General features: G+C 40.0%; 1 protein-coding gene across 3 annotated transcripts in view; it reads left to right on the forward strand.

Moving 5' to 3' along the window:
* Positions 1-23,688, forward strand: part of OPHN1 (oligophrenin 1) — a 362,794-nt gene that overhangs the window by 1,286 nt on the left and 337,820 nt on the right. For all 3 annotated transcript variants that reach the window (XM_081808748.1, XM_081808749.1, XM_081808750.1), the window contains exon 2: positions 29-199. In XM_081808748.1, coding sequence (XP_081664874.1) covers positions 46-199 — 154 coding nt within the window. In that variant the 5' untranslated portion in view covers positions 29-45. The remainder of the gene's footprint in view (positions 1-28; positions 200-23,688) is intronic.

Here is a 23,688-nt window from a genome sequence, read left to right on the forward strand (position 1 = left end):
TCTTTGTGTCTTTCCTCTCTCCTTTCAGCCCTCGCCATCAGAACCATGGGGCATCCCCCGCTGGAGTTCAGCGACTGCTACCTGGACAGCCCCGATTTCCGCGAGAGGCTCAAGTGTTACGAGCAGGAGCTGGAGAGAACCAATAAATTCATTAAGGACGTCATCAAGGATGGCAACGCGCTTATCAGCGCAATGAGAAGTAAGTGGAAGGTTTCGATGGATGAGCTGTTTCCCTGAGCTAGTGGCTCTGGCCTTTAAGCTCTTCCACACCGCAGGGGAAGGGAGGATTCACGGTGCTTCCCAATCCAGTTCTCTGGGGCGAGTGGGTTTCTGAACACTTCGGAAGCGGGGTCAGTTGAAGTGGAAGGTGGTGGTTGTAACTAGAACTTTGGTGGCCTTGACTTTGTAAGACTTGATCTGTACCTGTGCCAAGGACCCTCTTTGGCTCTCCGACTATCCTTACTTGGCAGATTGGTGTTCGGAAGGGATAATTTGCCTGTACTGTTACTCATGTTTAGTACTCATGTCTTGGGTAAGGAGACATTCAAGCTGACCAAGGAACTGCCCTATGCCCTAGCACCTCCTAAAGAAGAGAGGTTTGAAGCCGGCAGCTGGAGTAATGGTTTTGTCCTGGCTTCTGGTTGCTAACGGATGAGGGTGGGGGCAGTTAAAAAAAAAAAAAAATTACCTGTATCAACCTGTTTTCTCAGGAAAGCACCTTTGCCCCAGTGACTTTTTTCCTTTAAGGTCCTGAGCTGTGGTTTTGGTCAGAGTCAGTCTAAGCCCAGAATTATTGGATGGCTTCACGTGCCCCTGAATTCTGCTTGGGGGTGAAACTGAGACCTGCCTGGTACCTGGCATAAGGAGCCCAGCCCCCAGGGAGCATACTTCAGGGCCAGGGTTAAGGGCCACTGGTCCGAAGGAACCTCATCTAGCTTGGCTTTCCCAGTGGTCACAGCTGACAGCTGTGGGACCCTACCCCCCTTCCCCACTGTGTGGAGTTTTTATTTCTGCTAGTTGGCAGAAGGCTTGGAGTAAGAGAAAGAATAATAAATATTCCCAACAAGAGTGCAGACAAGCCAGCCCATTGTGCCAAAGTACATATACCCAGAAGAATGGAGGATAGCGATTGGGTGGAGTGATAGGTTTTTCTCTTCTTGGCTGAAAAGTCGTTGCAAAAAATAAAGTCACTGGTCAGAGTCACTGGTAAATATGTCCTGTCTGCTTATAACTTTGCTCTGAATGGGCTTATCCCCGAAAAACTGTGTCCAGAGTCCAGTGTCGGGGACCTTCTCAAGGCAGATGGAGCCGATGAAGAGCAGGGAGAAAGGCTTGGGAGTGCAGTGGTAACAGCTACCAGCTGGTATTTGTGTGCAGCTCTTTTGCTCCTGGGAATCTGTGCTTTCACTGCCAGTGTTGTCTGCCCACTTTGGTGAGAGTATATCAATTGCCCAAGTTCCTGCTGGTCATTTGATTGAGTTTGATTATTTAATTTTTTTGTCGTATTGTGGTCGAAACAAGAGCACACTCTTGGCAGCACCTTCAAGATGGGGTATTTGAAATGCTGATCCTTAGAGACGTATAGGCTAGGCTTTGGGGTGTGTTGCCACTTAATAGAACTCACTGAGGGGTTAAAGATATGCAAGTTATGCCACAAAAGTAGTTAGAGAGATTGAGGGTTCATTGAAAGGAAAAGGGGAGAATGTTCGGATTTTTAAAAATTTTTACTCATGATAAACTGCTTGGTGTAGTATCTACAGTCAAATGTAGCTCATCATAAGCCCCAGGAAGGGAATGGTTTTGTGAAGTGTATGGTGAGCTGAAATTGTTTGCGCTAAAAAGTGACCAGCTACAGAGAGATTAAGATTAACATTAACGTTTGAGGAAGGGCAGATTTTTGTATGCTAGGGGCAAGTAGTGGTTCTTACACTCTTTCCTTCTTCTCTGAGACTGAGACTGGTAAGAGTCAACAGTTATGCAGGCCTAAACCTTTGCAGATGGGTGGAAGATCCAAGAAATAGTTTGGCCCATGGTGTTTCTTGATATTCAGGGTGGTTTTCTGTTTCCGAATATACATAGAAAGCCAAAATAGGGCAGGGAGGAAATAAAACCCAGCAGCTAACCCACACTCCATTTCTTTTCCTTTAAGTTGCATGATTCTAAAAACATGATTAGATAGAGGCAAAGGCGGGATGTTTCCCACTGTCTTGACCACAGTAATGTTTATACTCCCACTCTACTTCCTCACACTGTGCTAGCTTTTTGAGAATAAGTGGGGAAGCAAAACAAAGGTATGCTTTTGCTTTGTGTGGAGGAAACAGGAAAAGAGAACCCTGGAACTGGAGTTAGAAGACGTGGCTTCGCCATCTTGGAATAAGATGGCACAGATTGCTGACTTCATCTGTTAAATAGGGGTGATTATACCCATCTCACAGGGTTGTTGTGAGACTCAAAGGAGTTAATGGATTATGAAAGTGCGTTTTGAATGGAAACAGCTAAACATAGAAAGTTGTTGATAATATGTCTTTAGGCTAATAATGTAGCTGCTGGTGAGTGTGTATTTTTCAGTAGGTTTCTGAAGGGAAATGAATAAGCAGAAGTAGTTGGAAACATATTTTTTGCTGTCATCTTATTGGAAAATGTCACTCCCTACATTGGCATGTCTCAGCGATTAATTTTGTATTCACGTGTGGGGATTCATTTTGGCATTTGGAGCCTGGCATTAACGTCAGAAAGAATGATTGACACTTTTCCATTTAACTCACTAAATTGACTAGCAAATCAAATGGCTAGTGTTTCTAGGAACCAATGAAACTTGGTGCATTGTGCTGCAAAAACTAGCTGCAGTTTTTGTTAAAGTTGCTAGCCTAGGTGGAACTGGATTTCTACATTTATCCTACTTGTGTCTGATTTTGTACAGAGCTCCAGATAAGGTTTAAGTCACAACTTCGTGTCATGATTTAGTCATTAAACATAGGTCCCTTTTGAATACTTAGATTTACTTACATCTGTACTCAGAGGTAATTGATGTTATGAACAATACTCAACATGTCTCCCTTGGGGAAGTGGTTGATTTTCCTCCTTTAAATGTGATTTATTTATAATTGTTGGGGTACAAGATGATGATTATAACTTAAACTAGTGGAAAATAAAAACACCATGACTCTGAAAGGTGAACATATTGCCCGCTTTTCTGTTTGTCCTTTGTTTTTATGTTGGCAGTTTTGGTCCCTGGTGGTGTTTGAATATTTTCTAAGCACTCAGGCTAGGAATTACTCAGAACAAGTGACGTGGCTCCTGCTTATATCACAAGGCAACATGATACACCTAATAAATGATATATATAGTTCAGTGAACACATACCATTCATTCAGTAAATACTTGTGCACATACTATATTCAAGCCACTGTGTTCAGGGCTGTCACAGATGTGGCAGGCTTAGTCATACATGGATCCTGCCCTCAGAGAGTTCCTAGACTAGTAGGAGAGAAAAGACATGGGTAGAGATCACTATCCTGTAAGGCAGTAGATATGGATCAGAGCCATAAGAATGAAACAGGTGGATATCAGGGCACAGGACACCAGCAGGAGAGCTCATTTCTTGGTGGGAGGGCAAGGAAAAGGAAAGGAGGAAATGGCATTGGAATTTGACAGAATTCATACTTACTGCTTGTTTAACTGTTCCCAGTGCCAGGCATTAAAATATTGTAATAGTCTTATGAGATAAGGATTATTATTCCCATTGTATAGATGAGAAAACTGAAGTTCAGAGGTGCTAAGTAACTTCCTCAACAAATAAGGGCGAGAGTCTGAATTAGAACCCAGACCTGACTCTAAAGGCCCTGCTTATACTTTACTGTGTTGCACTGTATTCGGGACGAGGCATTTCATGTAGTAGGAATGACTTAGAAGATATAAAGGGACAGCAGATAATTGAAGTCATCTGCAGTGGATAGGTTGCAGGAAGGACGTTTTGGGAGATGAGGTTGGACTGGAAGGTTGAGGCCTTAATTGTGCAGGGACCTGTTAAATACTTCAGATTTTTCTTTATAGATAGAGGGAATATTAAAAATGTTTTTCGTTAGGAGAGAGGCATGGTGGCAACTGCCTTCGGCTCAGGTCATGATCCCAGGGTCCTGGGATCGAGCCCCGAATCGGGCTCCCTGCTCCGCGGGAAGCCCGCTTCTCCCTCTCCCACTCCCCCTGCTTGTGTTCCCTCTCTCGCTGTGTCTCTCTCTGTCAAATAAATAAATAAAATCTTTAAAAATTTTTTCATATGTCATAAAATATTCTTCTGCTTTTGAATTTTTCAACTGTTTAAAAACATAAAAACCATTCCCACCTCAGCTAGGGGAGGGAGGCATGCAAAAATAGGCAGCGGGTTGGGTTTGTCTGTCTGGTAGTAGTTGGCAGACCTCTGATATAACTAGTCAACCTAAAAAAACCTAAATGGATTTTTATTGGTAAGGCAATGAAAATAGCTAATGGTAGAATATAATGCCATATTTCACATTTCCATCAATTAGGTTTCCTTTGCTGTGCTGTTAATTGTGCCTGATCCGGATTCGGGGATCACAGGCTCAAGTGCTGTCAGAGGCCAAGGAGAAAACAGAAAAGTATAAAGCTGTTGGAAGTGGGTTAATAGGGCTGGAATGATTGGGGCAAAATACAGCAGCCTCACCCCATTCAAATGGCCTTTACTTTTTTTTTTTTTTTTAATGTGCCAACTAAATAAAATACATTCAGAGCCTATATTTAATCAGGTTGCAACTCCTGAGCTAGATGATCTAACTCTATTAGTCTATGAGTCTTGGATGCTTATGTGCTAGGGAAATGAAAGGCAATAGTCTCCAGATAGAGATTTCTCTGGGGAAGCACTACTGGGCACTGTTTCCATATGAGCAGAGACAGAATGATAGTATAAAGGGGAACAATCTCTAGACATGACGATTAGATACCTGGGTATGGTTCTGTTACTAATGGGATCTGTGACCTTCGTAAGTCATTTTATTGGGGCCCCAGGTCTGCAGCTTTATAAAGGTAGGGGCTGGGCAGGAGATCTGTAAGCTCACTTTCAGCTCTAACATTCCATGGCTTTTGTTTTGTTTTGTTTTGTATTGCATATTGTGGTTTAATCATTTGGGAAAGAAATGACTAACCCAATTATAGGAACTTATTTTATGCCTACATAAATTTTCACATTATTGTAGTGTACATGTCAGTATTTAGTTAAATAGAAACATTTAAACAAAAATTTTAGTCTTTCAAAAACCAAGGATAGCATACATTATGTATGTTTGTATATATAAAGCAGATGTCAGAAAAAAAGAATTATATCACTAAGCCTACCCATGTACATGTACAGTCACACATACATAGGCTGTCTGGGACTAATGAAAACTTCTGTTTTAAAAGAATACAAAAGAGGGGTGTCTGGCTGGCTTAGTCAGTAGAGCATGGGACTCTCGATCTTGGGGTCATGAGTTCGAGCTCCATGTTAGGTGTACGGATTACTTACATAAATAAACTTAAAAACATTAAGAAAATAAAAATATAAAAGATGCATTCTGTACTAAAAATGTACATGAAGTTGATAAAGTAGAAATCATATAATTTCTATAGCTTTTATAACCTAGTCTTAAATTCTTTAAAAATGTCCACTTTCTTATATTCTGTACTTTTGGAGACAAGAGTTTTAGATGTTTACATTAAGGTGACCTTTTGAGGTATTTGTTCACCTTTTGCTTTGGCAACTGGGGCACCTGTCTGGTAAGTGCTTTCTTGGAAGGACGGATTGATTCCTTCTGTGAGGCAAATTTGATCTTGAATATCAATGGGGAGCCATCTCTAGCTTGACACAGAGAGAACCTGGTTGCTAGTTCCAACTCCTGTCACTAGCTTGCTGTATGACATTGAATAAGTCTTTAGCTTTGTGAGCCCGAGTTTTCCCATTTGTAAAATTAGAGTTTTGGTCAGTAAGCCTTAGCATTCCTCCTGGCTTTATCATTCTCTGTTTTCTGGGCTGCAACTGTCTTGCTCATAGTCAAGCAGCCTAAATTGATTCTGTTATAAACTTTAGAGCCAGTTCACCTTTACTCTGGAAGAGTAGGCAAGGGGAAAATCAAACTGATATATGTCCAGCATAAGTAGATGACTTGACTCGTGCTAACTTATCTGATTATCTTCTTGATGAATGCTTCCTGAAAGGTTGTCACCCTGATGGCCTTTCATTCTGTCCCGAATAGCTCTCTAGTGAGAGAACCCAAAGCTTTTAATTCCTTTGGGGTAGGTATAGTGTCATGGTGTGCAGGGAGGAGTTGGTGATGTAATATACATTCTCAGCAGATATCCTGTCATTATCTTGGTGATATTTAATTAGTGCCTTAGAACACATGGGGTTATTTTAGGTATTCTCTGAAGTCAGACCAATGTAGTGAGTATGTCATATGGTACAGTTGTTAGTAAGTGTTAACTGGTGTCAAATGGAATTTGGTGGAGGCATTACTGCCATGTTCATTGAAGGCCCTCAGGAAACCAGATTCCAAAGTCTACAGTAGTTGCACTAGTAGTGCTGTAGGGACTTGGGAGGAAAAGGGAACCAAACCAGCCTTTCAGTATGACCATTTATAAGAAGTTTTTTGTTGGGGGGAATGGGGGATGGTGTTGGGATGGGGTAGGGAATGTTGTGGCTTAACCTGCTTGTTAAGAGAAGTTTTTCAGAGTTAATAGTGATGAAGGGAAGTTACTTTTCAGCTTAATTTTTATAGCCTCACTTGTTAAAGCATAGCCACAGTCTTGTTTATTCTGGTATCTGTTTCTCTAATCATTTACTATAGGAATTTTCTAAAGGCCATGAAGATCTAGAAGGAAATATGGTTTTCCAGGGGAGTACCCTGGAAATCTTGAGCTGATTTTTTTTGCTAGTGGGGTAGAGAGCCCACATGATGCTTTATTGGACTTGCATCAAGTGCTAAAGCCTTGCACAATGTAAAGGCATTTCAATTTAATTCAACATGGATTTGCTAAGCACTTATATGTGTCAGGTACTATCCTGGAAATTGGGGGAATAATGGTGAATAAGGCTGCTATGGGCTCTCCCTCTTGGAGCATACATAAAACATCTGATTGCTCATTTAAATAATTTAATTACAATTGTAAGCATAGCAGTGAAAAGTTCAGGGTATGATGTATATTCTATCACATGTCACAAGGAGGATCTTTGTGGGGGAGAAAAGGGAGTTAGACTATGGGGATGTAACTGTCCATAGGAAAAAGGATGAACTGAAAAAGGAAGAGTTCGTAAGTCAAAGCTACCTGTCTTACTACCCTTCCCTTGGTAGTTAATGGTCCTGGCTAATGGTAGTTAATAGATACTTCAAATGAGTGGAAATTTTCTCAGAAACAGACAGGGTGTAGTACATTTCATGGGGTCTTCAGCGAAAATCTAAAGTACCTACTATCTCCTTTTATAAGTATATTACAGTTTTTTTTTTTTGATTGGTAACACATGAGCATGGTACAAAATTCAAAAGGTACAAAAGGCTAAACCTTCTGCCTCCTCTTATGTCCCAGTTCCCCAGTTCTCCACCCTAGCAGCAACAACGGGTAGCTGTTTGTTTATTCTTTTTTTTTTTTTTTTAAAGATTTTATTTATTTGACAGAGAGAGATACAGCGAGAGAGGGAACACAAGCAGGGGGAGTGGGAGAGGGAGAAGCAGGCTTCCCGCGGAGCGGGGAGCCCGATGCGGGGCTTGATCCCAGGACCCTGGGACCATGACCTGAGCCGAAGGCAGACGCTTAACGACTGAGCCACCCAGGCGCCCCTGTTTGTTTATTCTTTAAAAAGAGTTTACCCCATTGCTTCTTTTAACTTCTGTTTCCTCAGGAGTGTGTTTCATTGTAGGCAAATTTCCAGCCACACTGGGGCAAGATTTCTTTAAAATTGTGTTTGGAGGGAATGGTAGATTAAATACCTCAGAAAATCAACTCTGTAAAAGCAAAAAGGACACTGGCAAAAATTATCAAAATTAATTTTTTCAGAACTCTGGAAATTAACCAAAAGGCTTGCAACAATCTAGAGTGTTTACTGATGAAAAGATGTTGAACCTTTGTAGCAGCAGGGTTTGTGGCATTTTAACTTAACCTGTCTCATTTTCCCTTCTCCATAGTTTTGGGGTAACCTTGAAAACCAACAGCCTCATAACCACATTAGCTGTGGAAACCAGCCCTTTTAGCATCTGAGGGGGAAGACTGGGTTTGTAGCTCCTCAAGAACTCACATACCCAGAGTCTTGTCACTATTTAACCTGTCTCAAAGCTACCTAGAAAAGCCCATTTATAGGACTTCTCTTTACTTCACCTGACTTAGGGCTAGCTCAGTGAGAAAAGTTCTATCCCTAGGGTGTTTAACATTACAGCTGCGTGAGACTGCAATACCAGTAGGGCAAGCAAGAGCCTGGCCAAAAACATGAAAGGAAGAAATAGGAAATGAGATACCCACTGGGGGCTTTGGAAAGCTCTGACCTATTCTTGGAGATCTAGAAGGCCACGTGCATGCCCAGGCCTATGCATGTGCCTAGAAAAGACCTCAGAGGGCTCTAATTTCTCCCCTATGTCCAAACTTGAGGCAGAGTTGTGAAGTACCTGGCTGAGTGTTGAGGGAATGTCCCAACATACACACAGAACCCCTTGGCAAAAGGTGGCAGTCTTAATGGTTCAAGACATTTAAGAAGGTCTCTGAAAAGTCACTAGCTGGCCACTAAGCTAACTAAGCAGAGATGTCAGTGGCAAGGAATACAAGGAATACAAACATTACAGAAATAGTCCCAGAAAGACACTAAACAAAGCAACAACAACAACAACAATAGCAACAAGACCTGGGTGGGGGTCAGGATCTGATTTCCAGAGGTACCACATTATATTGTTTTTTTTTTTAAGATTTTATTTATTTATTTGACAGAGAGAGATGGAACACAAGCAGGGGGAGTGGGAGAGGGAGAAGCAGGCTTCCCGCAGAGCAGGGAGCCTGATGCGGGGCTTGATCCCAGGACCCCGGGATCATGACCTGAGCTGAAGGCAGATGCTTAATGACTGAGCCACCCAGGCGCCCCCACATTATATTGTTTAAAATGCCCAATTTTCAAAAAAAATAATCAGGCATACCAAAAAAATATGACCTCTATGTAGGAAAAAAAGCAGTCAGTAGAGACTGTCCCTGATGTGGCCTAAATGTTGGAATTTAGACAAAAAATTTAAATCAGCTAATATAAATATAATCAAAGAAATAAAGGAAACCATGTCTGAAGATTTAAAGGAATTCATGAGAACAATGTATCAACAAAGAGACACTACAAACAAATAAATATTATAAAGAAGAACAAGAGAAATTCTGGAGTTGAAAAGTAAAATAGCTGAAATGAAAAATTCACTAGAGAAGTTCAGTAACAGAATTGAGCTAGCAGAAGGAAGAGTAAGGAACTTGAAGATTGAGATTATCTAGTTTGAGCAAAAGAAAGAAAAAAAAAAATGAAGAAAAATGAACAGAGCCCCAGAAACTGTGGGACACCATCAGGTATATAAGATATGCATAATGGAAGTCCCAGGAGAAGATAGATTGAAAGGAGCAGAAAGAATATTTGAAAAAATAATGGCCTAAAATTTCCCAAATTTGATGAACAACACTAATCTCCAGGTTCAGGAAGCTCAAAAAGCTCCACATAGGAGAAACTAAAGGAGAGCCATACGTAGATATGTTATAGTTAAACAGTTAAAAACCAAAGACAGAGAGAATCTTGAAAGAAGCAAGAGAAAAGTAACTCACCAGGTAAATGGGATCCTTAAAAGATTAAAGGTAACTTATCAAGAACCATGGAGACCAGGAGGCAGTGCTGCTGAAATTCAAAGTGCTGAAAGAAAAATAATGACAACCAAGAATTCTGTATTCATGAAAACCATCCTTCCTCCTTCAAAAACAAAGGAGAAATTAAGACATTCTCAGGTAAACAGAACCAAAAACTGAGAATTTGTCACTAGCAAACCTGCCCTATAAGAAATACTAATGGGAATCCTTCAGGATGAAATGAAAGAATGATGAATGGTAACTCAAATCTGTACAAAATATGAAGAGTACAAGTAAATGTAACTATATATGAAGACATAAAGACAGTATAACTGTCTTTTAGTAATTCTTTTTTTCCCTACCCGATTTAAATGACAGCTGCATAATGCAATATTTACAAAGCTATGTTGATGAGCTTATGATATATAAAGATGCCATACATATGACAATACAGCACAAAGCAGGGGAGAGGAAACAATTAGACTGGCACCATTGTTTCTGTATGCTTTCTAAATTAAGTTAAAATTAATCTGAACCAGATTGTCTTAAATTAAGATGGTAATTGTAATCCCGAGGTCAGCCACTAATAAAACAACTGAAAAATATATAGTGAAAGAAACAAGGGAATTAAAATAGTACACTAGACAATATTTAACACAGAAGAAGGTAGTAATGGAGGAATAGAGGAAACAAGATTAAGATATATCAAAAATAAATGATAGACATAAATCCTGCCTATCTGTAATTATATCAGGTGTGAATGGAATACACACTGCAGTAGAAAGGCAGGAATTAGCAAAATGGATAAATTGATTAAAATATATACTGTTTTTAAGAGACACATTTTGGATTCAGAGACACAAATGGTTGAGAATAAAAGGATGGAAAAATATGCCAAGCAAACAGTAACCAAAGAGAGTTGTGGTGGCTATACTAATATCAGACAATGTAGATTTTTTTATTTTTTATTTTTTTTAAAGATTTTATTTATTTATTTGACAGAGAGAGACACAGTGAGAGAGGGAACACAAGCAGGGGGAGTGGGAGAGGGAGAGAAGCAGGCTTCCCACGGAGCAGGGAGCCTGATGCGGGGCTCAATCCCAGGACCCTGGGATCATGACCCGAGTGGAAGGCAGATGCTTAATGACTGAGCCACCCAGGCGCCCCAGTGTAGATTTTTTTTAAAAAGATTTTATTTATCTGAGAGAGAGTGAGCAGAGAGAGCAGCAGAGGGAGAGGGACAAGCAGATTCTGTGCTGAGTGTGGAGCCCGAAGCAGGGCCCAGTCTCATGACCCTTGAGATCATGACCTGAGCTAAAACCAAGAGTCAGATGCCTAACTGACTGAGCTATCCAGGTGCCCTCAGACAACATAGATTTTAAGACAAAATATTTTTGACATACAAAGAAAAATATTTTATAATGGTAAACACAGTCCATGTATCAGGAAGATATAAAATTATAAACATATGCACCTAACAACAGAGCCTCATAATACATGAAGCGGAAGTGACAGAATTGAAGGGAGAAATAGATACTCTAAAAATAGTAGTTGGAGACTTCAATATTCCACTTTCAATAAGGGATAGATTAACTAGACAGAGATCAGCAAGTAATAGAAGACTTGAACAATACTATAAACCAACTAGACCTCTTACAGGTATTTGTAGAACACTCTACATGACAACAGCAGATACACATTCTTCTCAAGTGCACATGGAACATTTTTCAGGATAGACCTTCTGCTAGGCCACAAAACATGTATTTATTCACATGAATCATATTCTCTAGCTACCGTGGAATGAAATTACAAATCAATAACAAAAGGATATTTAGGCAGTTCACAAATATGTGGAAATTAGTTATCAGACTCCTAAGTGTCTTTTGGGCCAAAGAAATCATAAGGGCAATTAGCAAATACTTTGGAATGAATAAAAATGAAAAATGCCAGAAATTATGGGATGCAGGAAAAGCAGTGCTTAGAGGAAAATTTATAGCTTTAAACACCTACATCAGAAAAGAAGGAAGATCACAATTCAGTAATCTAACCTTCCACATCAAGATACTAGAAAAAGAACAAACTAATCCAAAAGAAAGTAGAAGGCAAGAAGAGATAAATATAAAGTGGAATTAAATGAAATAAGGAATAGGAGAGCCATAGAGAAAATTAAAAAAAATCAAAAGTTGGTTTTTAAAAAGACCAACAACATTGAGAAATCATTAGCTAGACTGGCAAAGAGAAAAGATAGAAGATTGAATTATTAAAAGCAGGAATGAAGGAGGGGACACTACCAACCCTACAAAAATTAAAAACAAAAAAAAGAAAGGGAATACTATGAATAACTTAATGCCAATAAATTATGTAATTTAGATGAGATGGTCAAATTTCTAGGAAGACACGGACTACCAAAATTGACTCCACAATAAATGGAGAATCTGTATAGACTTATAACAAGTAAAGATATTGAATTAGTAATCAAAATACTACCCACAAAGAAAAGCCCAGGCCTAGCTGGTTTCATTGGTGAATTCTTCCAAACATTTAAATAAAAATTAATACCCATCCTTTGCAAACGAGAGAGAGAACACTTCTTTTTTTTTTTTTAAGATTTCTTTTTTTTTTTTAAAGATTTTATTTATTTATTTATTTGAGAGAGAGAATGAGAGAGAGAGAGCATGAGATGGGGGAGGATCAGAGGGAGAAGCAGACTCCCCGCTGAGCAGGGAGCCCGATGCGGGACTTGATCCCGGGACTCCAGGATCATGACCTGAGCCGAAGACAGTCGCTTAACCAACTGAGCCACCCAGGCGCCCGAGAGAGAACACTTCTTAACATATTCTCTGAGGCCAGTAGTAGCCTGATAGCAAAACTAGACAGCACAAGAAAATAAAACTATAGACCATAATCAAGTGGAATTTATCTCAGGAATCCGAAGTTAGTTTAACATCTGAAAATCGATCAATGTAATAATGCACCAAATAATTGAAATAAGAGAAGAAAACATATAATAGATACAGATATATTTTTTTAAAGATTTTTATTTATTAGAGAGAGAGCATGCTCGAGCACGAACTGGGGGAGGGGCAATGGGAGAGGGAGAAGCAGACTCCTCACTGAGCAGGAAGCCATGATGCAGGCCTCCATCCCAGGAACCTGGGGTCATGACCTGAGCTGAAGGCAGACACTTAACCGACTGAGCCACCCTGGTGCCCCCATATGATACAGATATTTTAAAAATCTTATTATGTTAAAAACATTAAAACTAGGTATATCAGGTTAGTGGTTGTTTAGGGCTGGGGGAGAGGGTCGTGATGTATTATGACTGTTAATAGGCGAAGGATTTCTGTTTGGGGTTGTGAAAATCTTCTAAAATTAGATTGTGATGATAGTTGTACAACTCTGTGACTATACTAAAACCCACTTAATTGTACATTTTAATGAGTGAATTTTGTGATATGTGAGTTATATCTTAAAGCCATTTTTTTTTTCACATTGTGCATGTGAAACAGAGGTGCTTGGCTTATAGTCCTACTTTTTCCTTTGGTTCTTATAGAATAACAGACCTGGAAGGTTGTTTAGGAAACTTTACATCCACTCTGTTGAGTTTTTTTTTTTTTCTTTTTTTTTAAAGATTTTATTTATTTATTCATGAGAGACAGAGAGAGAGAGAGAGAGAGGCAGAGGGAGAAGCAGGCTCCCAAGGAGCAGGGAGCCTGATGTGGGACTCGATCCCAGGATCCTGGGATCAAGACCTGAGCCGAAGGCAGACGCTTAACCATCTGAGCCACCCAGGCGCCCCACTCTGTTGAGTTTATGTCTAGGGAAAAGGAAGCCGAGAGAGAACTGACTCCTTCAGGGACCTAGAGCTGGCATCCAGATTGGGACCAGAATCAGATTTCCTGGTTTTTAATTCTAAGGTTCTTTTTATACTGTACTCTAAAGCAGGTATCTTGCATTAAAACTGCCTGGATATTTTTTATTGGGACTGGGGGTACTTTTGTTTGAAATGACCCAGTTGGCAGTAAAGAACTGGACCAGTAGTAAGTTTCCTTTCATTCCCTCCCCTCATCATGGCTGGGATTAGGGGTTTCCCTGTTAAGCAGTCTAGCCTCAATTTAATTAGGATCTGGTTGTGTTTTCTGTCCTTTGTCATAGAAGAACGGCTATACATTCTGATGGTGTGACACCGTCCTCATTGTTTCCTTCCCTAAGAGCCTACACCAGCTGGTTAGGCAGTTCCAGAGGCCTCCTCTCTTCTCTGCTCATTTGTTGATGTCTTTTGGCAAAAGCAGCTGCTTTTCTTGTAGTGGGTAGTGTCTAATTGGGAAATGTGTGGCATTACTAAAGGGTGACAAAGTCCTCCCCCCCTATTATTTTTATCGTAAGGCAGCATGAAATTTCTCCTCTAAGTGACAAGCAGTAGGCCCCACACTATAGTACCATATTAGGAACTTAAAGGCAGTTCTTTGCAAAAGGTTTTCATTAAGGACTTCCCAGAAATAGGAGGGCCACGTTTCAGCTTCCAACTCTCTTTCCAGAGCCAGGCTGTCGTGGAAAAGCCTTTCCATGTGATTGGAAAAATATGTATTTTGCATGTGGCAGTTGACAGCTGGGGACTAATCCTGAATTCATCCGTCCTGAATTCATTAGGTGGAGGGAGGGTGGTGAGTAACAAGCCATCAAGGTGTTTTATAGCTGCCCCTTACAACTTTTGTCTAGAGCAGGAGAAAAACTCCAAAGGGAGTTGTAGAGAGAATGTCCTTGTCACCATTGTCACCATGCTGAATTTCTCTTGATCTGAACATGGTAAATATTGATAGCTCTCCATGTCTGGTTTGTCTGGAGAGATCTCTCTTCTAGAATCCCCGACCATGCCCAGTGTTTCAGGGTTTATGGGAATGATTATTCTGTTATGGCACTAAACAGGAAAGCAAAAGGTTATCAGTGTGCTAATTGGGTAACAGCTCAGCCAGGGATTGTATGGCTGCACTAGCAGAAAGGAAGGGGAGGGAAAGCTGGGGCTTCTCGGCATTTTGTTTGCTTTTCCTTTGTGAAAAGCAGTTGCTGTTTATTTCCTTTTCTTTTTGACTAATGGGCCCAATCTTGCTGGAAATGGACGCATAGAGTTCCAAGGGCCCTTCAGAGAACATTTAACTCTTTCATATTTCAGATGAAGAAGCAAACTTAAGAGGGGATGTTCCTTGTCCAAGATCACGGAGCCAGTTAGTCAGAGAGTCAGTACTGGAACCCAGTAACCAGTCCCCTCTCCTGGGCTCTGTGCAATATCACTGTGCCTCACAAAACACTCTACTCTTCACAGCCTCTGCTGAGCCTATGATTTTTTTCAGAATCACTTTCAGATTGTGAAAGAAAAGACTTCTTTTCTCTTTACTGCCTCTTGCCAAGAATGCACCTCCAGTGTTGGCCTAAAGACAGCCATGCATTTCACAGACCTGCGGGAATGGAGTAGGGGAAGGAAGGTTCAGGAAGGCTGAAGTTACTGCTGTACTTTTTCTAGTTGGCTCTTGCCTAGCTTGATGAAGCAGATCAAGAGAACGATCTTTTATAATAGAATTCCCCTCCAGATATGTGGAATTTAGAGAATCCAATTATGCATGAGGAAGAAGTAATTCTAATACAAATTGAGTTGTGTTTCAGATATGGTGAAGTTTGTGCTGGGCAACAGCAAGGCTGGGATCTGTGAATGTGATCTTACTCGGGTTGACCAATTACCTGGATGTGGATATAGATATAGGCATAAACTGTGGATATAGATATGGGTATAAATTAACATTTGCAAAGCACTTTATGGTATACAAGGCACTTTCACATACGTTATGTAACTTAATCTGGGAAGGAAAATGTTCTCTCCATTTTATAGATGAGGAAACTAAGGCTTAGAGAGCTTAAGTACTTTCCCACTGCTAGTCAGTAGTAGGACTAAGCCTTAGATTTTCTGAGTAATCTTTCCGCTGTTCCACATTGCTTTTTTTCCCTTTAACGATGAAAGAGAATATAAGTGCTATTCAGAGGAACAGATAGTTTAGAAAGAACAGATATGAAGAAGAGATATGTCGCCTTCTGTAGAGAAACAGGAGTAGCCACCAGTATGCGTGTATAGGGGAAGTGGCCATTAAGAAAGGTTTGAAAGCTGGAGAACAGCAGTAAAGAAGTGGGTAGCTGGGACGCCTGGGTGGCTCAGTCGTTAAGCGTCTGCCTTCGGCTCAGGTCATGATCCCAAGGTCCTGGGATCAAGTCCCACATCAGGCTCCCTGCTCGGCGGGAAGCCTGCTTCTCCCTCTCCCACTCCCGCTTGCTTGTGCTCCTGCTCTCGCTATCTCTGTCTCTGTCAAATCTAAAAAAATCTAAATAAAAAAAATAAAAATCTAAATAAAAAAAAAAGAAGTGGGTAGCTGGCAGGGTGGATAGCCCGGAGCTCATGGTAGAGTTTCTGGCATCATCAACCTACTGTGTGCTATTCTGGGAAGGCTGCTTTGAAGAAGACAGTCCAGACCAGTGTAGAGGTCTTTAAAGGAGAATTCTCCGAAGCCAATGGAGGTGGTGAAAAAGAATTGAAGAAGCTTCATATTGATGATGGGTGATGAGGGGGTTGGCCCTGGGCAACGTTCATTACAGATTTGGGATGTAAAATGAAGCTTAAAATAGTACATTAGCTAATAAGGAAGTAAAATAGGTGGGTATTTTAATAGGCCACTTAGTTTTCTATTCTAGAGGTTTCATTGGTGGTGCAGACATTATTTAGTCCAAGTTATGTGAATGTTGACTTTTAGGGCTAATGCATATCTTGTTTGAAACCAGTTTCATCCTTAGATGGAGTTGTGTGTTTGCACTGATATCATACATAATAATACGTCATAAAAATAATGGAAGTAAAACATCTGTCTTAGTATTTTTCAGTTCGCCTGTTTTACCTACTATTTTAATTTGATCTTTACACCAACCCTAAGAGCTAATCAGGCAGGGTATTATTAGTGTTCCTCTTTATACAGGTGAAGTGACCAAGGGCAACTAATGGTCTCCCAGTATTACGGATGAGGAAGTTGAAATTCAGAGAAGTTAAGTGATTTGCTCAGTTATTCAGCTAATGTGTGGCAAATTGGGGTCCAAACCCGGATTTTCTGGCTTTCAAGGGCTTCAGATTTTATTCTTATTCTAATGTATTCTCTGTAGAATGGGGTCAGTAGTTATGCCTTACAGGGTGGGTTTGGGAAGTCTGTGTCTCTGGCTTTCTTGTATAGTCTCTTGCCATGGTAGGTACCTGATTCTCCCTGATGTGTGTCCCAGCTCTGGCCTGGCTTTGCACTCAGTCCTCTTCTGCTCCTTGAGCCTGCCCTGCTAACACCATTTTCTTATATATCTCACTATCTGTTAAACTCTTACTATTCAGTCTTCTCACTGTTGCCCATTGCCAGATGCCATCTCCTACCTTCTGGATCCTAGGAAGCCCTCTCAGAAACCTTGCCTTTCTGTGCCTTGTTTTTATGCCTAGCCACCTCTTTCTGCTCTGATGACTTACCTGCTACCCTGCAAATTGTGATTTAAAGTCTTTGGACCCCTCCTTCAAGCCATGTGTTAGACAGCCCCTATTCAAAGGAGCTCATAAATATTAGGTGTGCCATGGTATTTAGGACCAATCCTTTGCTTCTCTCTTACCCCTGTGCCTTTAATCAGCTTCTGCTTCCCTGGTAATATGAGAATAATTGGCATGTTTCCTGGGCAAAGCCCATTATATAGATTTCCTTTGCAGCAAGCTGTTTTGCCCTGACCCATGTCTGGCATTATTACCAAAGCTATTGCTGGTGTTTTGTCAGGTCTAACAAGTCCAGCAGGATCTGGCTGATTAAAGCATTGAACCAGTCACTGGGCAAGGAGGCACTTGCTTGGCAAGTCTTCTTTCTAGGGAGGATTCTTTTCTCTCAGTAGCAGTCTCATCCTGAAGGAGTTAGTATTCCTCTTTAGGACTGGCTTTCCCAAAGTGTGGCCCTCCAGGAGCTTCTGGGTGTTCGTGAAGGCTGCTGGACAATTGTGGCTTTGATGTTTCCTAGGGGATACTGTCTGAGTTTCTCCATCAGGCAAGAATTAATAATGTGATGTTTAATAAAAAAAAATGTATCATTCCATTGGCACATCAGAGAATGTCACTCTGGTCTCTGTTGGATCAGCAAAGACTTTTGTTTTCTAATGGTGACAAGTAGAAGTTAGTGGAATGGATACTCACAGGCATCGTATACTTCGAAGTGTTTTGTAGGCTCTGACTTTAAGAATAAGTGATTGAGGGAAACTTTCTAGCCTTGCGCCTTTGCTCTTTGCTCCTTCTTAGAAGTCCTGGGCTGAAGGGAGAGGGGATAAGGAGTTACTTGATTTCTCAAAGAGGTCTCCTTGCTCTGTTTGCACCAAAGCAAGGGTCCGCATACTATGGCTCATGGACCAAATCCTGCCCACCACCTATTTTGTAAATAATGTCTGTTTTTGTAAATAACATTTTATTGGCACAGAGCCACACCCACTTGTTTATATATTGTCTAAGGCTGCTTTTGCACTAAAATGGCAGAGTTAAGTAGTTTCAGCAGAGACAATATAGCCCTTGATGACTAAAATAGTCTGTGTAACACTAATTGGCTATTGTTGGGTAGGGCAAGACATGGAGTTTCTTGAACGTTCCTTGGGCCCTTTAGTTTTTGTCCAGCTTCATCTGGGTTTGTGTAGAGAGGTATATAAGGAAGTGGTTTTAGAAATAACCTACTTCCTAATACACAATGAAGGCTTAGAATCCATATGGTACTACTAGGTGTTTTTGTTTCTGTTGTTGTTGTTGTTTGAATGGGTAAAAGCCTCCATCATCAGTGATGCATCCCTAATGCCTAGCCCAGGGCCTGACTCAGTCTCAGCTCTGGTCTCAAGAAGCTATCATCCAGGGTTTTTGCTTTCCCCAGTGACCAGTCAGAAGCACATTGCTTCTCTAGTGCAAAAATTGATCATCTTTCAGTATTTGGCCATGAACCCCTGTTTCCTCTTTCCCATTAGAGACCATCATTGGGTAAAAGATCATTGGAATCTTTTACAAATCCCCTGAAGAGTTTGTATGCATTTGTTGATTTTGAATTTTGAACTGGTATATTAAGCCCTAAGGTGTAATCTATGGCTTTGCTAGAAGGGAAACGCATGATTTCTGTTGTATGATTTGTCATAAAATAACAAGAATCTTTTCTTCTCCTTGACCAATTTGGGAACTTCTGGTTCATTAAAGGGGCCAGATAGCAGTTCCCTTGAGTTAACAATGAAGGTGACAGGACAGGAACCACAAAAGTCACAACTGGGCATGCTGCCCAGTCAGGCTTTCTCCAACTGGTCAGATATTATTTCAGAGGTCCAAATAAATGGAATGTTATGAACAGGAGTACCTCTCAGCATTCCTGGTGTTTATTTATTCCTTGTGATTAATTGGTATGATTTTGGCATTTTGGTATGGTTTAATATAAATTTTAAAAGCATGGCAATTGCTAGATGTGATTTCATGTTATTTGTGGTACCTCTACTAAAATGGAACAGTCTGACCTCTAAAACCTAGTTTTAGAGAATAACCACAAGTTCCCCTATATAAGTAAGGCAATCAGAATTACAGTGTTAGAAGGGGTCTGGGAGGTCATGGAGTCAACAACAACTCTGTTTACCAGGCACCTACATCAGCCAAAATAGATGAGAACTAGAAAAGGTATGGGATTAGATTGTTGCCTTAGGGATGTTTTCCATCATTAACTTCTGTCCTTTTGGGAGCACTGGGTACTAGTTTGTTAGGGAAAATATAACTTTTGGATCCCAGGGCTTTAATTAAGTCTTCTATTTTTTTTTTCTTCGATCTTACCTAAAGGACACTTGGGACTAAAGTAGTTAAAGATATGCTCTTGGTTGAGGTTATGTTACTGAGCTTAGGTTTCAGCATATTCTCTGTCTAGGAAGTAAGAGTTTATCAGCAAAGAATGACATGGCGAGGCTTAGCACAGTAGCTTGATGTTTTGTGTATTCTAGGCACATAGATCTGGGTTAAAATTCCATATTTGCCTTTGACGGCATTTGGCAAGCTGCCAGCCTCTTAAAGTCTCAGTTTCCTCAACTATAAATGGAGATAGTAATACCAACCTTGGTCATTGAGTGTATTAATGAAATAAGATATTTAAAAGTAACATGCTCTTCATAATTGTTAGGATCTCCTAAGTATTTTTTAAAAACATATTTGTGGCAAATGCTTGTGCCATAAATAAAGTTAAATTGTAGTAATCAACAACTTGGTTGGAGTTTGGATATGGGCCATTGAGAATTCAAGAATATGTTTTACAAAGAGAAGAGCAAAGGAACATGAGTCATAGTGCTTTCTGTCAGACAGCCCTGCAGAGATGCCCCAATGAAGAGTAAGTAAGGTAGGGACTGATCAGAAAGCCTTCTGATATAGCATATAAAAGAATTTCACTCAGAAGGAAGGTATCAGTGTGCCTGATCTTGGTCTCCTTTTCTCTAATAATAATTTGAGAAAGATTAGCATTGCTATTTGCAGTTGAGTGTCATATTTTTGCTGCAGTTCTTCTGGCACTGAGAAAGGGAACACTCTTTAGGTCTGGTCAAAATGCCTAACATAGTGCCTGACCCTCAGTATTCTCTAAGTATTCTATTCGAATGAATAATGAGAGCCATTTTACAACAGGTAAATTGAGAAAAAGAACAGTTAAGTGGCTTATCCAAGGAATAACACAGAAATTGTGGCCTTGTCCCTAATGGGACCTGGTCTCCTACTTTGGTTTTTTAACACAAATCCTTCCCTTTCCAGTCTCTCTTTCCTCTTGCCCCATGCATATCATGCAGTATAATGTAAAGGGACTTCCTTCCCCCTCACCAGCTGGTGATCAGCGTCTACCTAAATTAGGAGAGTGGGTTAAAAATGCAGTGAGAATGCTATATGGCAATTCAAAGTACAGTGTTTTAGCTAGGATTTCATAGTTGTTGACATTGCAACAAATAGGGAGGGCCCTTTTTTGTCTCTATAATCAGAGAAGAGGTTGAACAAAGGGGCCTAGGTGGGAGTATGGGGAAGGATGGGTGTCATGGCATGGATTTTGTAGGTGTTGACTTTGAAGAAAAGCAGAGTAACAGTGATGTGTGGATATAGGTATAGAGGGTATATCTCATTCTACAGCCTTGGCTCCTTGGATCTGACTACATTCCTCAGGGAGGTGGCATTGATTAAAGTGAGTTATTCTGATAGAGCCACAGGGTAGGGCTAATGTACATTAATAAAACTGTGTATAGAAGTCCTCTCTCTGAATATACAGACACCCTCTGTCTCTAGAAAGCTGGCCCCTTTTTGAACTCCTCACTGTGCCCCAATTGTTGCAGAAGTAATTTGGAAACCCCAGCGGAAATACATAAACAGGGTCTGTTACACAGTGGGCCTAAACAAGTTGGGAGAGGTATAATTTCACATTTGATGGCAGGCTATTTGACTGTTTTTGTCTTTTCCTCTTCCTTTGCTTCCTGTCTGCTTTTGAGTCACTGCAGCAGCTCTTTTCTTCCTTTTTAAAGTCTTTTTTTTAATTGAAGTACAGTGGACACACAATGTTACATTAGTTTCGGTTGTACAACATAGTGATTCAACTTCTCTATATGTTATGCTGTGCTCATCACAAGTGTAGCTACCACCTGTCACCATACAATGCTATTACGATATCATTGACTAGATTCCCTATCCTGTACCATCCATCCATAACTAGAAGCCTGTATCTTCCACTCCCCTTCACCCATTTTGACCAAACCCCACCCACCTACCCTCTGGCAACCATTACTTTGTTCTCCATATTTATAGGTCTGATTCTGCTTTTTTAAAAATTGGTTTTGCTTTTTAGATTCCACATATGAGTGAAATCATACAGTATTTGTCTTTCTATGACTAACTTTCTTTCACTTAGCATAATACCTTCCAGGTCCAGCCATGTTGTTGCAAATGGCAAGATCTCATCCTTTTTATGGCTATGTAATATTCCATTGCAAATATATACCACATCTTCTTTATCCATTCATCTATCAGTGGACCTTTAGGTTATTTCCATATATTGGCTGTTGTAAGTAATGCTGCAGAGAACATGTGGGTGCATATATTATTTTGAATTAGTATTTTCATTTTCTTCTGATATATACCCAGAAATGGAATTGCTGGATAAAATGGCAGTTCTATTTTTGGCTTCTTGAGGAACCTCCATTTGTTTTCCATAGTGGCTGCACGAAATTGCATTTTTACTAGCAGTGTATGAGGATTCATTTTTTCCCACATCCTTGCCAACACTTGTTATTTCTCATCTTTTTGATAATAGTCACTCTGACAGGTGTAAGGTGATATCTCATTGTAGCTTTGATTTGCATTTCCTTGATGAATAGTGATATTTAGAATCTTTTTATGTGCCTGTTGGCCATCTGATGTCTTTGGAAAAATCTCTATTCAGAGCCTCTATTTTTATTTATTTATTTATTTATAAAAGATTTATTTATGTATTTGTTAGTTTATTTATTTACTTAGAGTGAGAGTGGGGGGAGGGGCAGAAGGAGAGGGAGAAAGAATCTGAAGCAGACTTCCCATTGAGCATGGAGCCTGACATGGGGCTCAATCTCATGACCCTGAGATCATGACCTGAGCTGGAATCAAGAGTTGGATGCTTACCTGACTGAGCCACCTAGGTGCCCTAAGATCCTCTATTTTTAAATAAAAAAATTGTTTTTTTGCTACTGAGTTATATGAATTCATTATATATTTTGGATATTAACCCCTTATTGGATATATCATTTGCAAATACCTTCTTGTATTCAGTAGGCTGCTTTTTTTTGTTGTTGTTGATGTTTTTCTTTTGTGTGCCAAAGCTTTTTGTTTTTCATGTAGTCCTAATAGTTTTTATTTGCTTTTGTTTCCATTGCCTTAGGAGATGTATCTAGAAAATTATTGCCAGGGCTGATGTCAGGGAAATCACTGCCTGGGTTCTTTTTGAGGATTTTTATGGTTTTGGGTTTCACATTTAGGTCTTTAATCCATTGCGAGTTTATTTTTGTTGATGGTGTTAAAAGACGGTCCAGTTTCATTCTTTAACCTGTAGCTGTTCAGTTTTCCCAGCACCTTTTATTGAAGAGACTGTCTTTTCCCCCTTGTTTATTCTTCCCTCCTTTGTCATAGGTTAATTGACCCCATAATCACGGTTTATTTCTGGGCTCTGTATTCTGTTCTGTTATCTATGTGTCTGTTCTTGTGACAGTACCATACTGTTTTGATCATTACAGCTTGTAATATAACATGAAGTCTAGAATTGTGATGTCTCCAACCTTGTTTTTCTTTTTCAAGATTGCTTTGGCTATTTGGGGTCTTTTGTGGTTTCATACAAATTTTGGTATTTTTTCTAGTTGTGTGAAAAATGTTGTTGCTATTTTGATAGGGATTGCATTAAATCTGTAGATTGCTTTTGGTAGTATGGAAATTTTAACAACATCCGTTCTACTAATCCATAAGCATGGGATATCTTTCCATTTATTTGTGTCATTTTCAATTTCTTTCATCAGTGTTTTATAGTTTTTAGAGTCCAGGCATTTGATCTCTTTGGTTAAGGTTTTGTTTAGGTATTTTATTCCTTCTGGGATAATTGTAAATGGTACTGTTTTCTTAATTTCTCTTTTTGCTACTTTGTTATTAGTGTGCAGAAATGCTACAGATTTCTGGGTATTAATTTTTTATCCTGCAACTTTACTTGATTCATCTATTACTTTTAGTAGTTTTTTGGTGGAGTCTTTAGGATTTTCTACATATAG

Source organism: Leptonychotes weddellii, chromosome X (genome assembly GCF_054177405.1).
Source record: "Leptonychotes weddellii isolate Sample4059 chromosome X, ASM5417740v2, whole genome shotgun sequence".
NCBI lineage: Eukaryota > Metazoa > Chordata > Mammalia > Carnivora > Phocidae > Leptonychotes > Leptonychotes weddellii.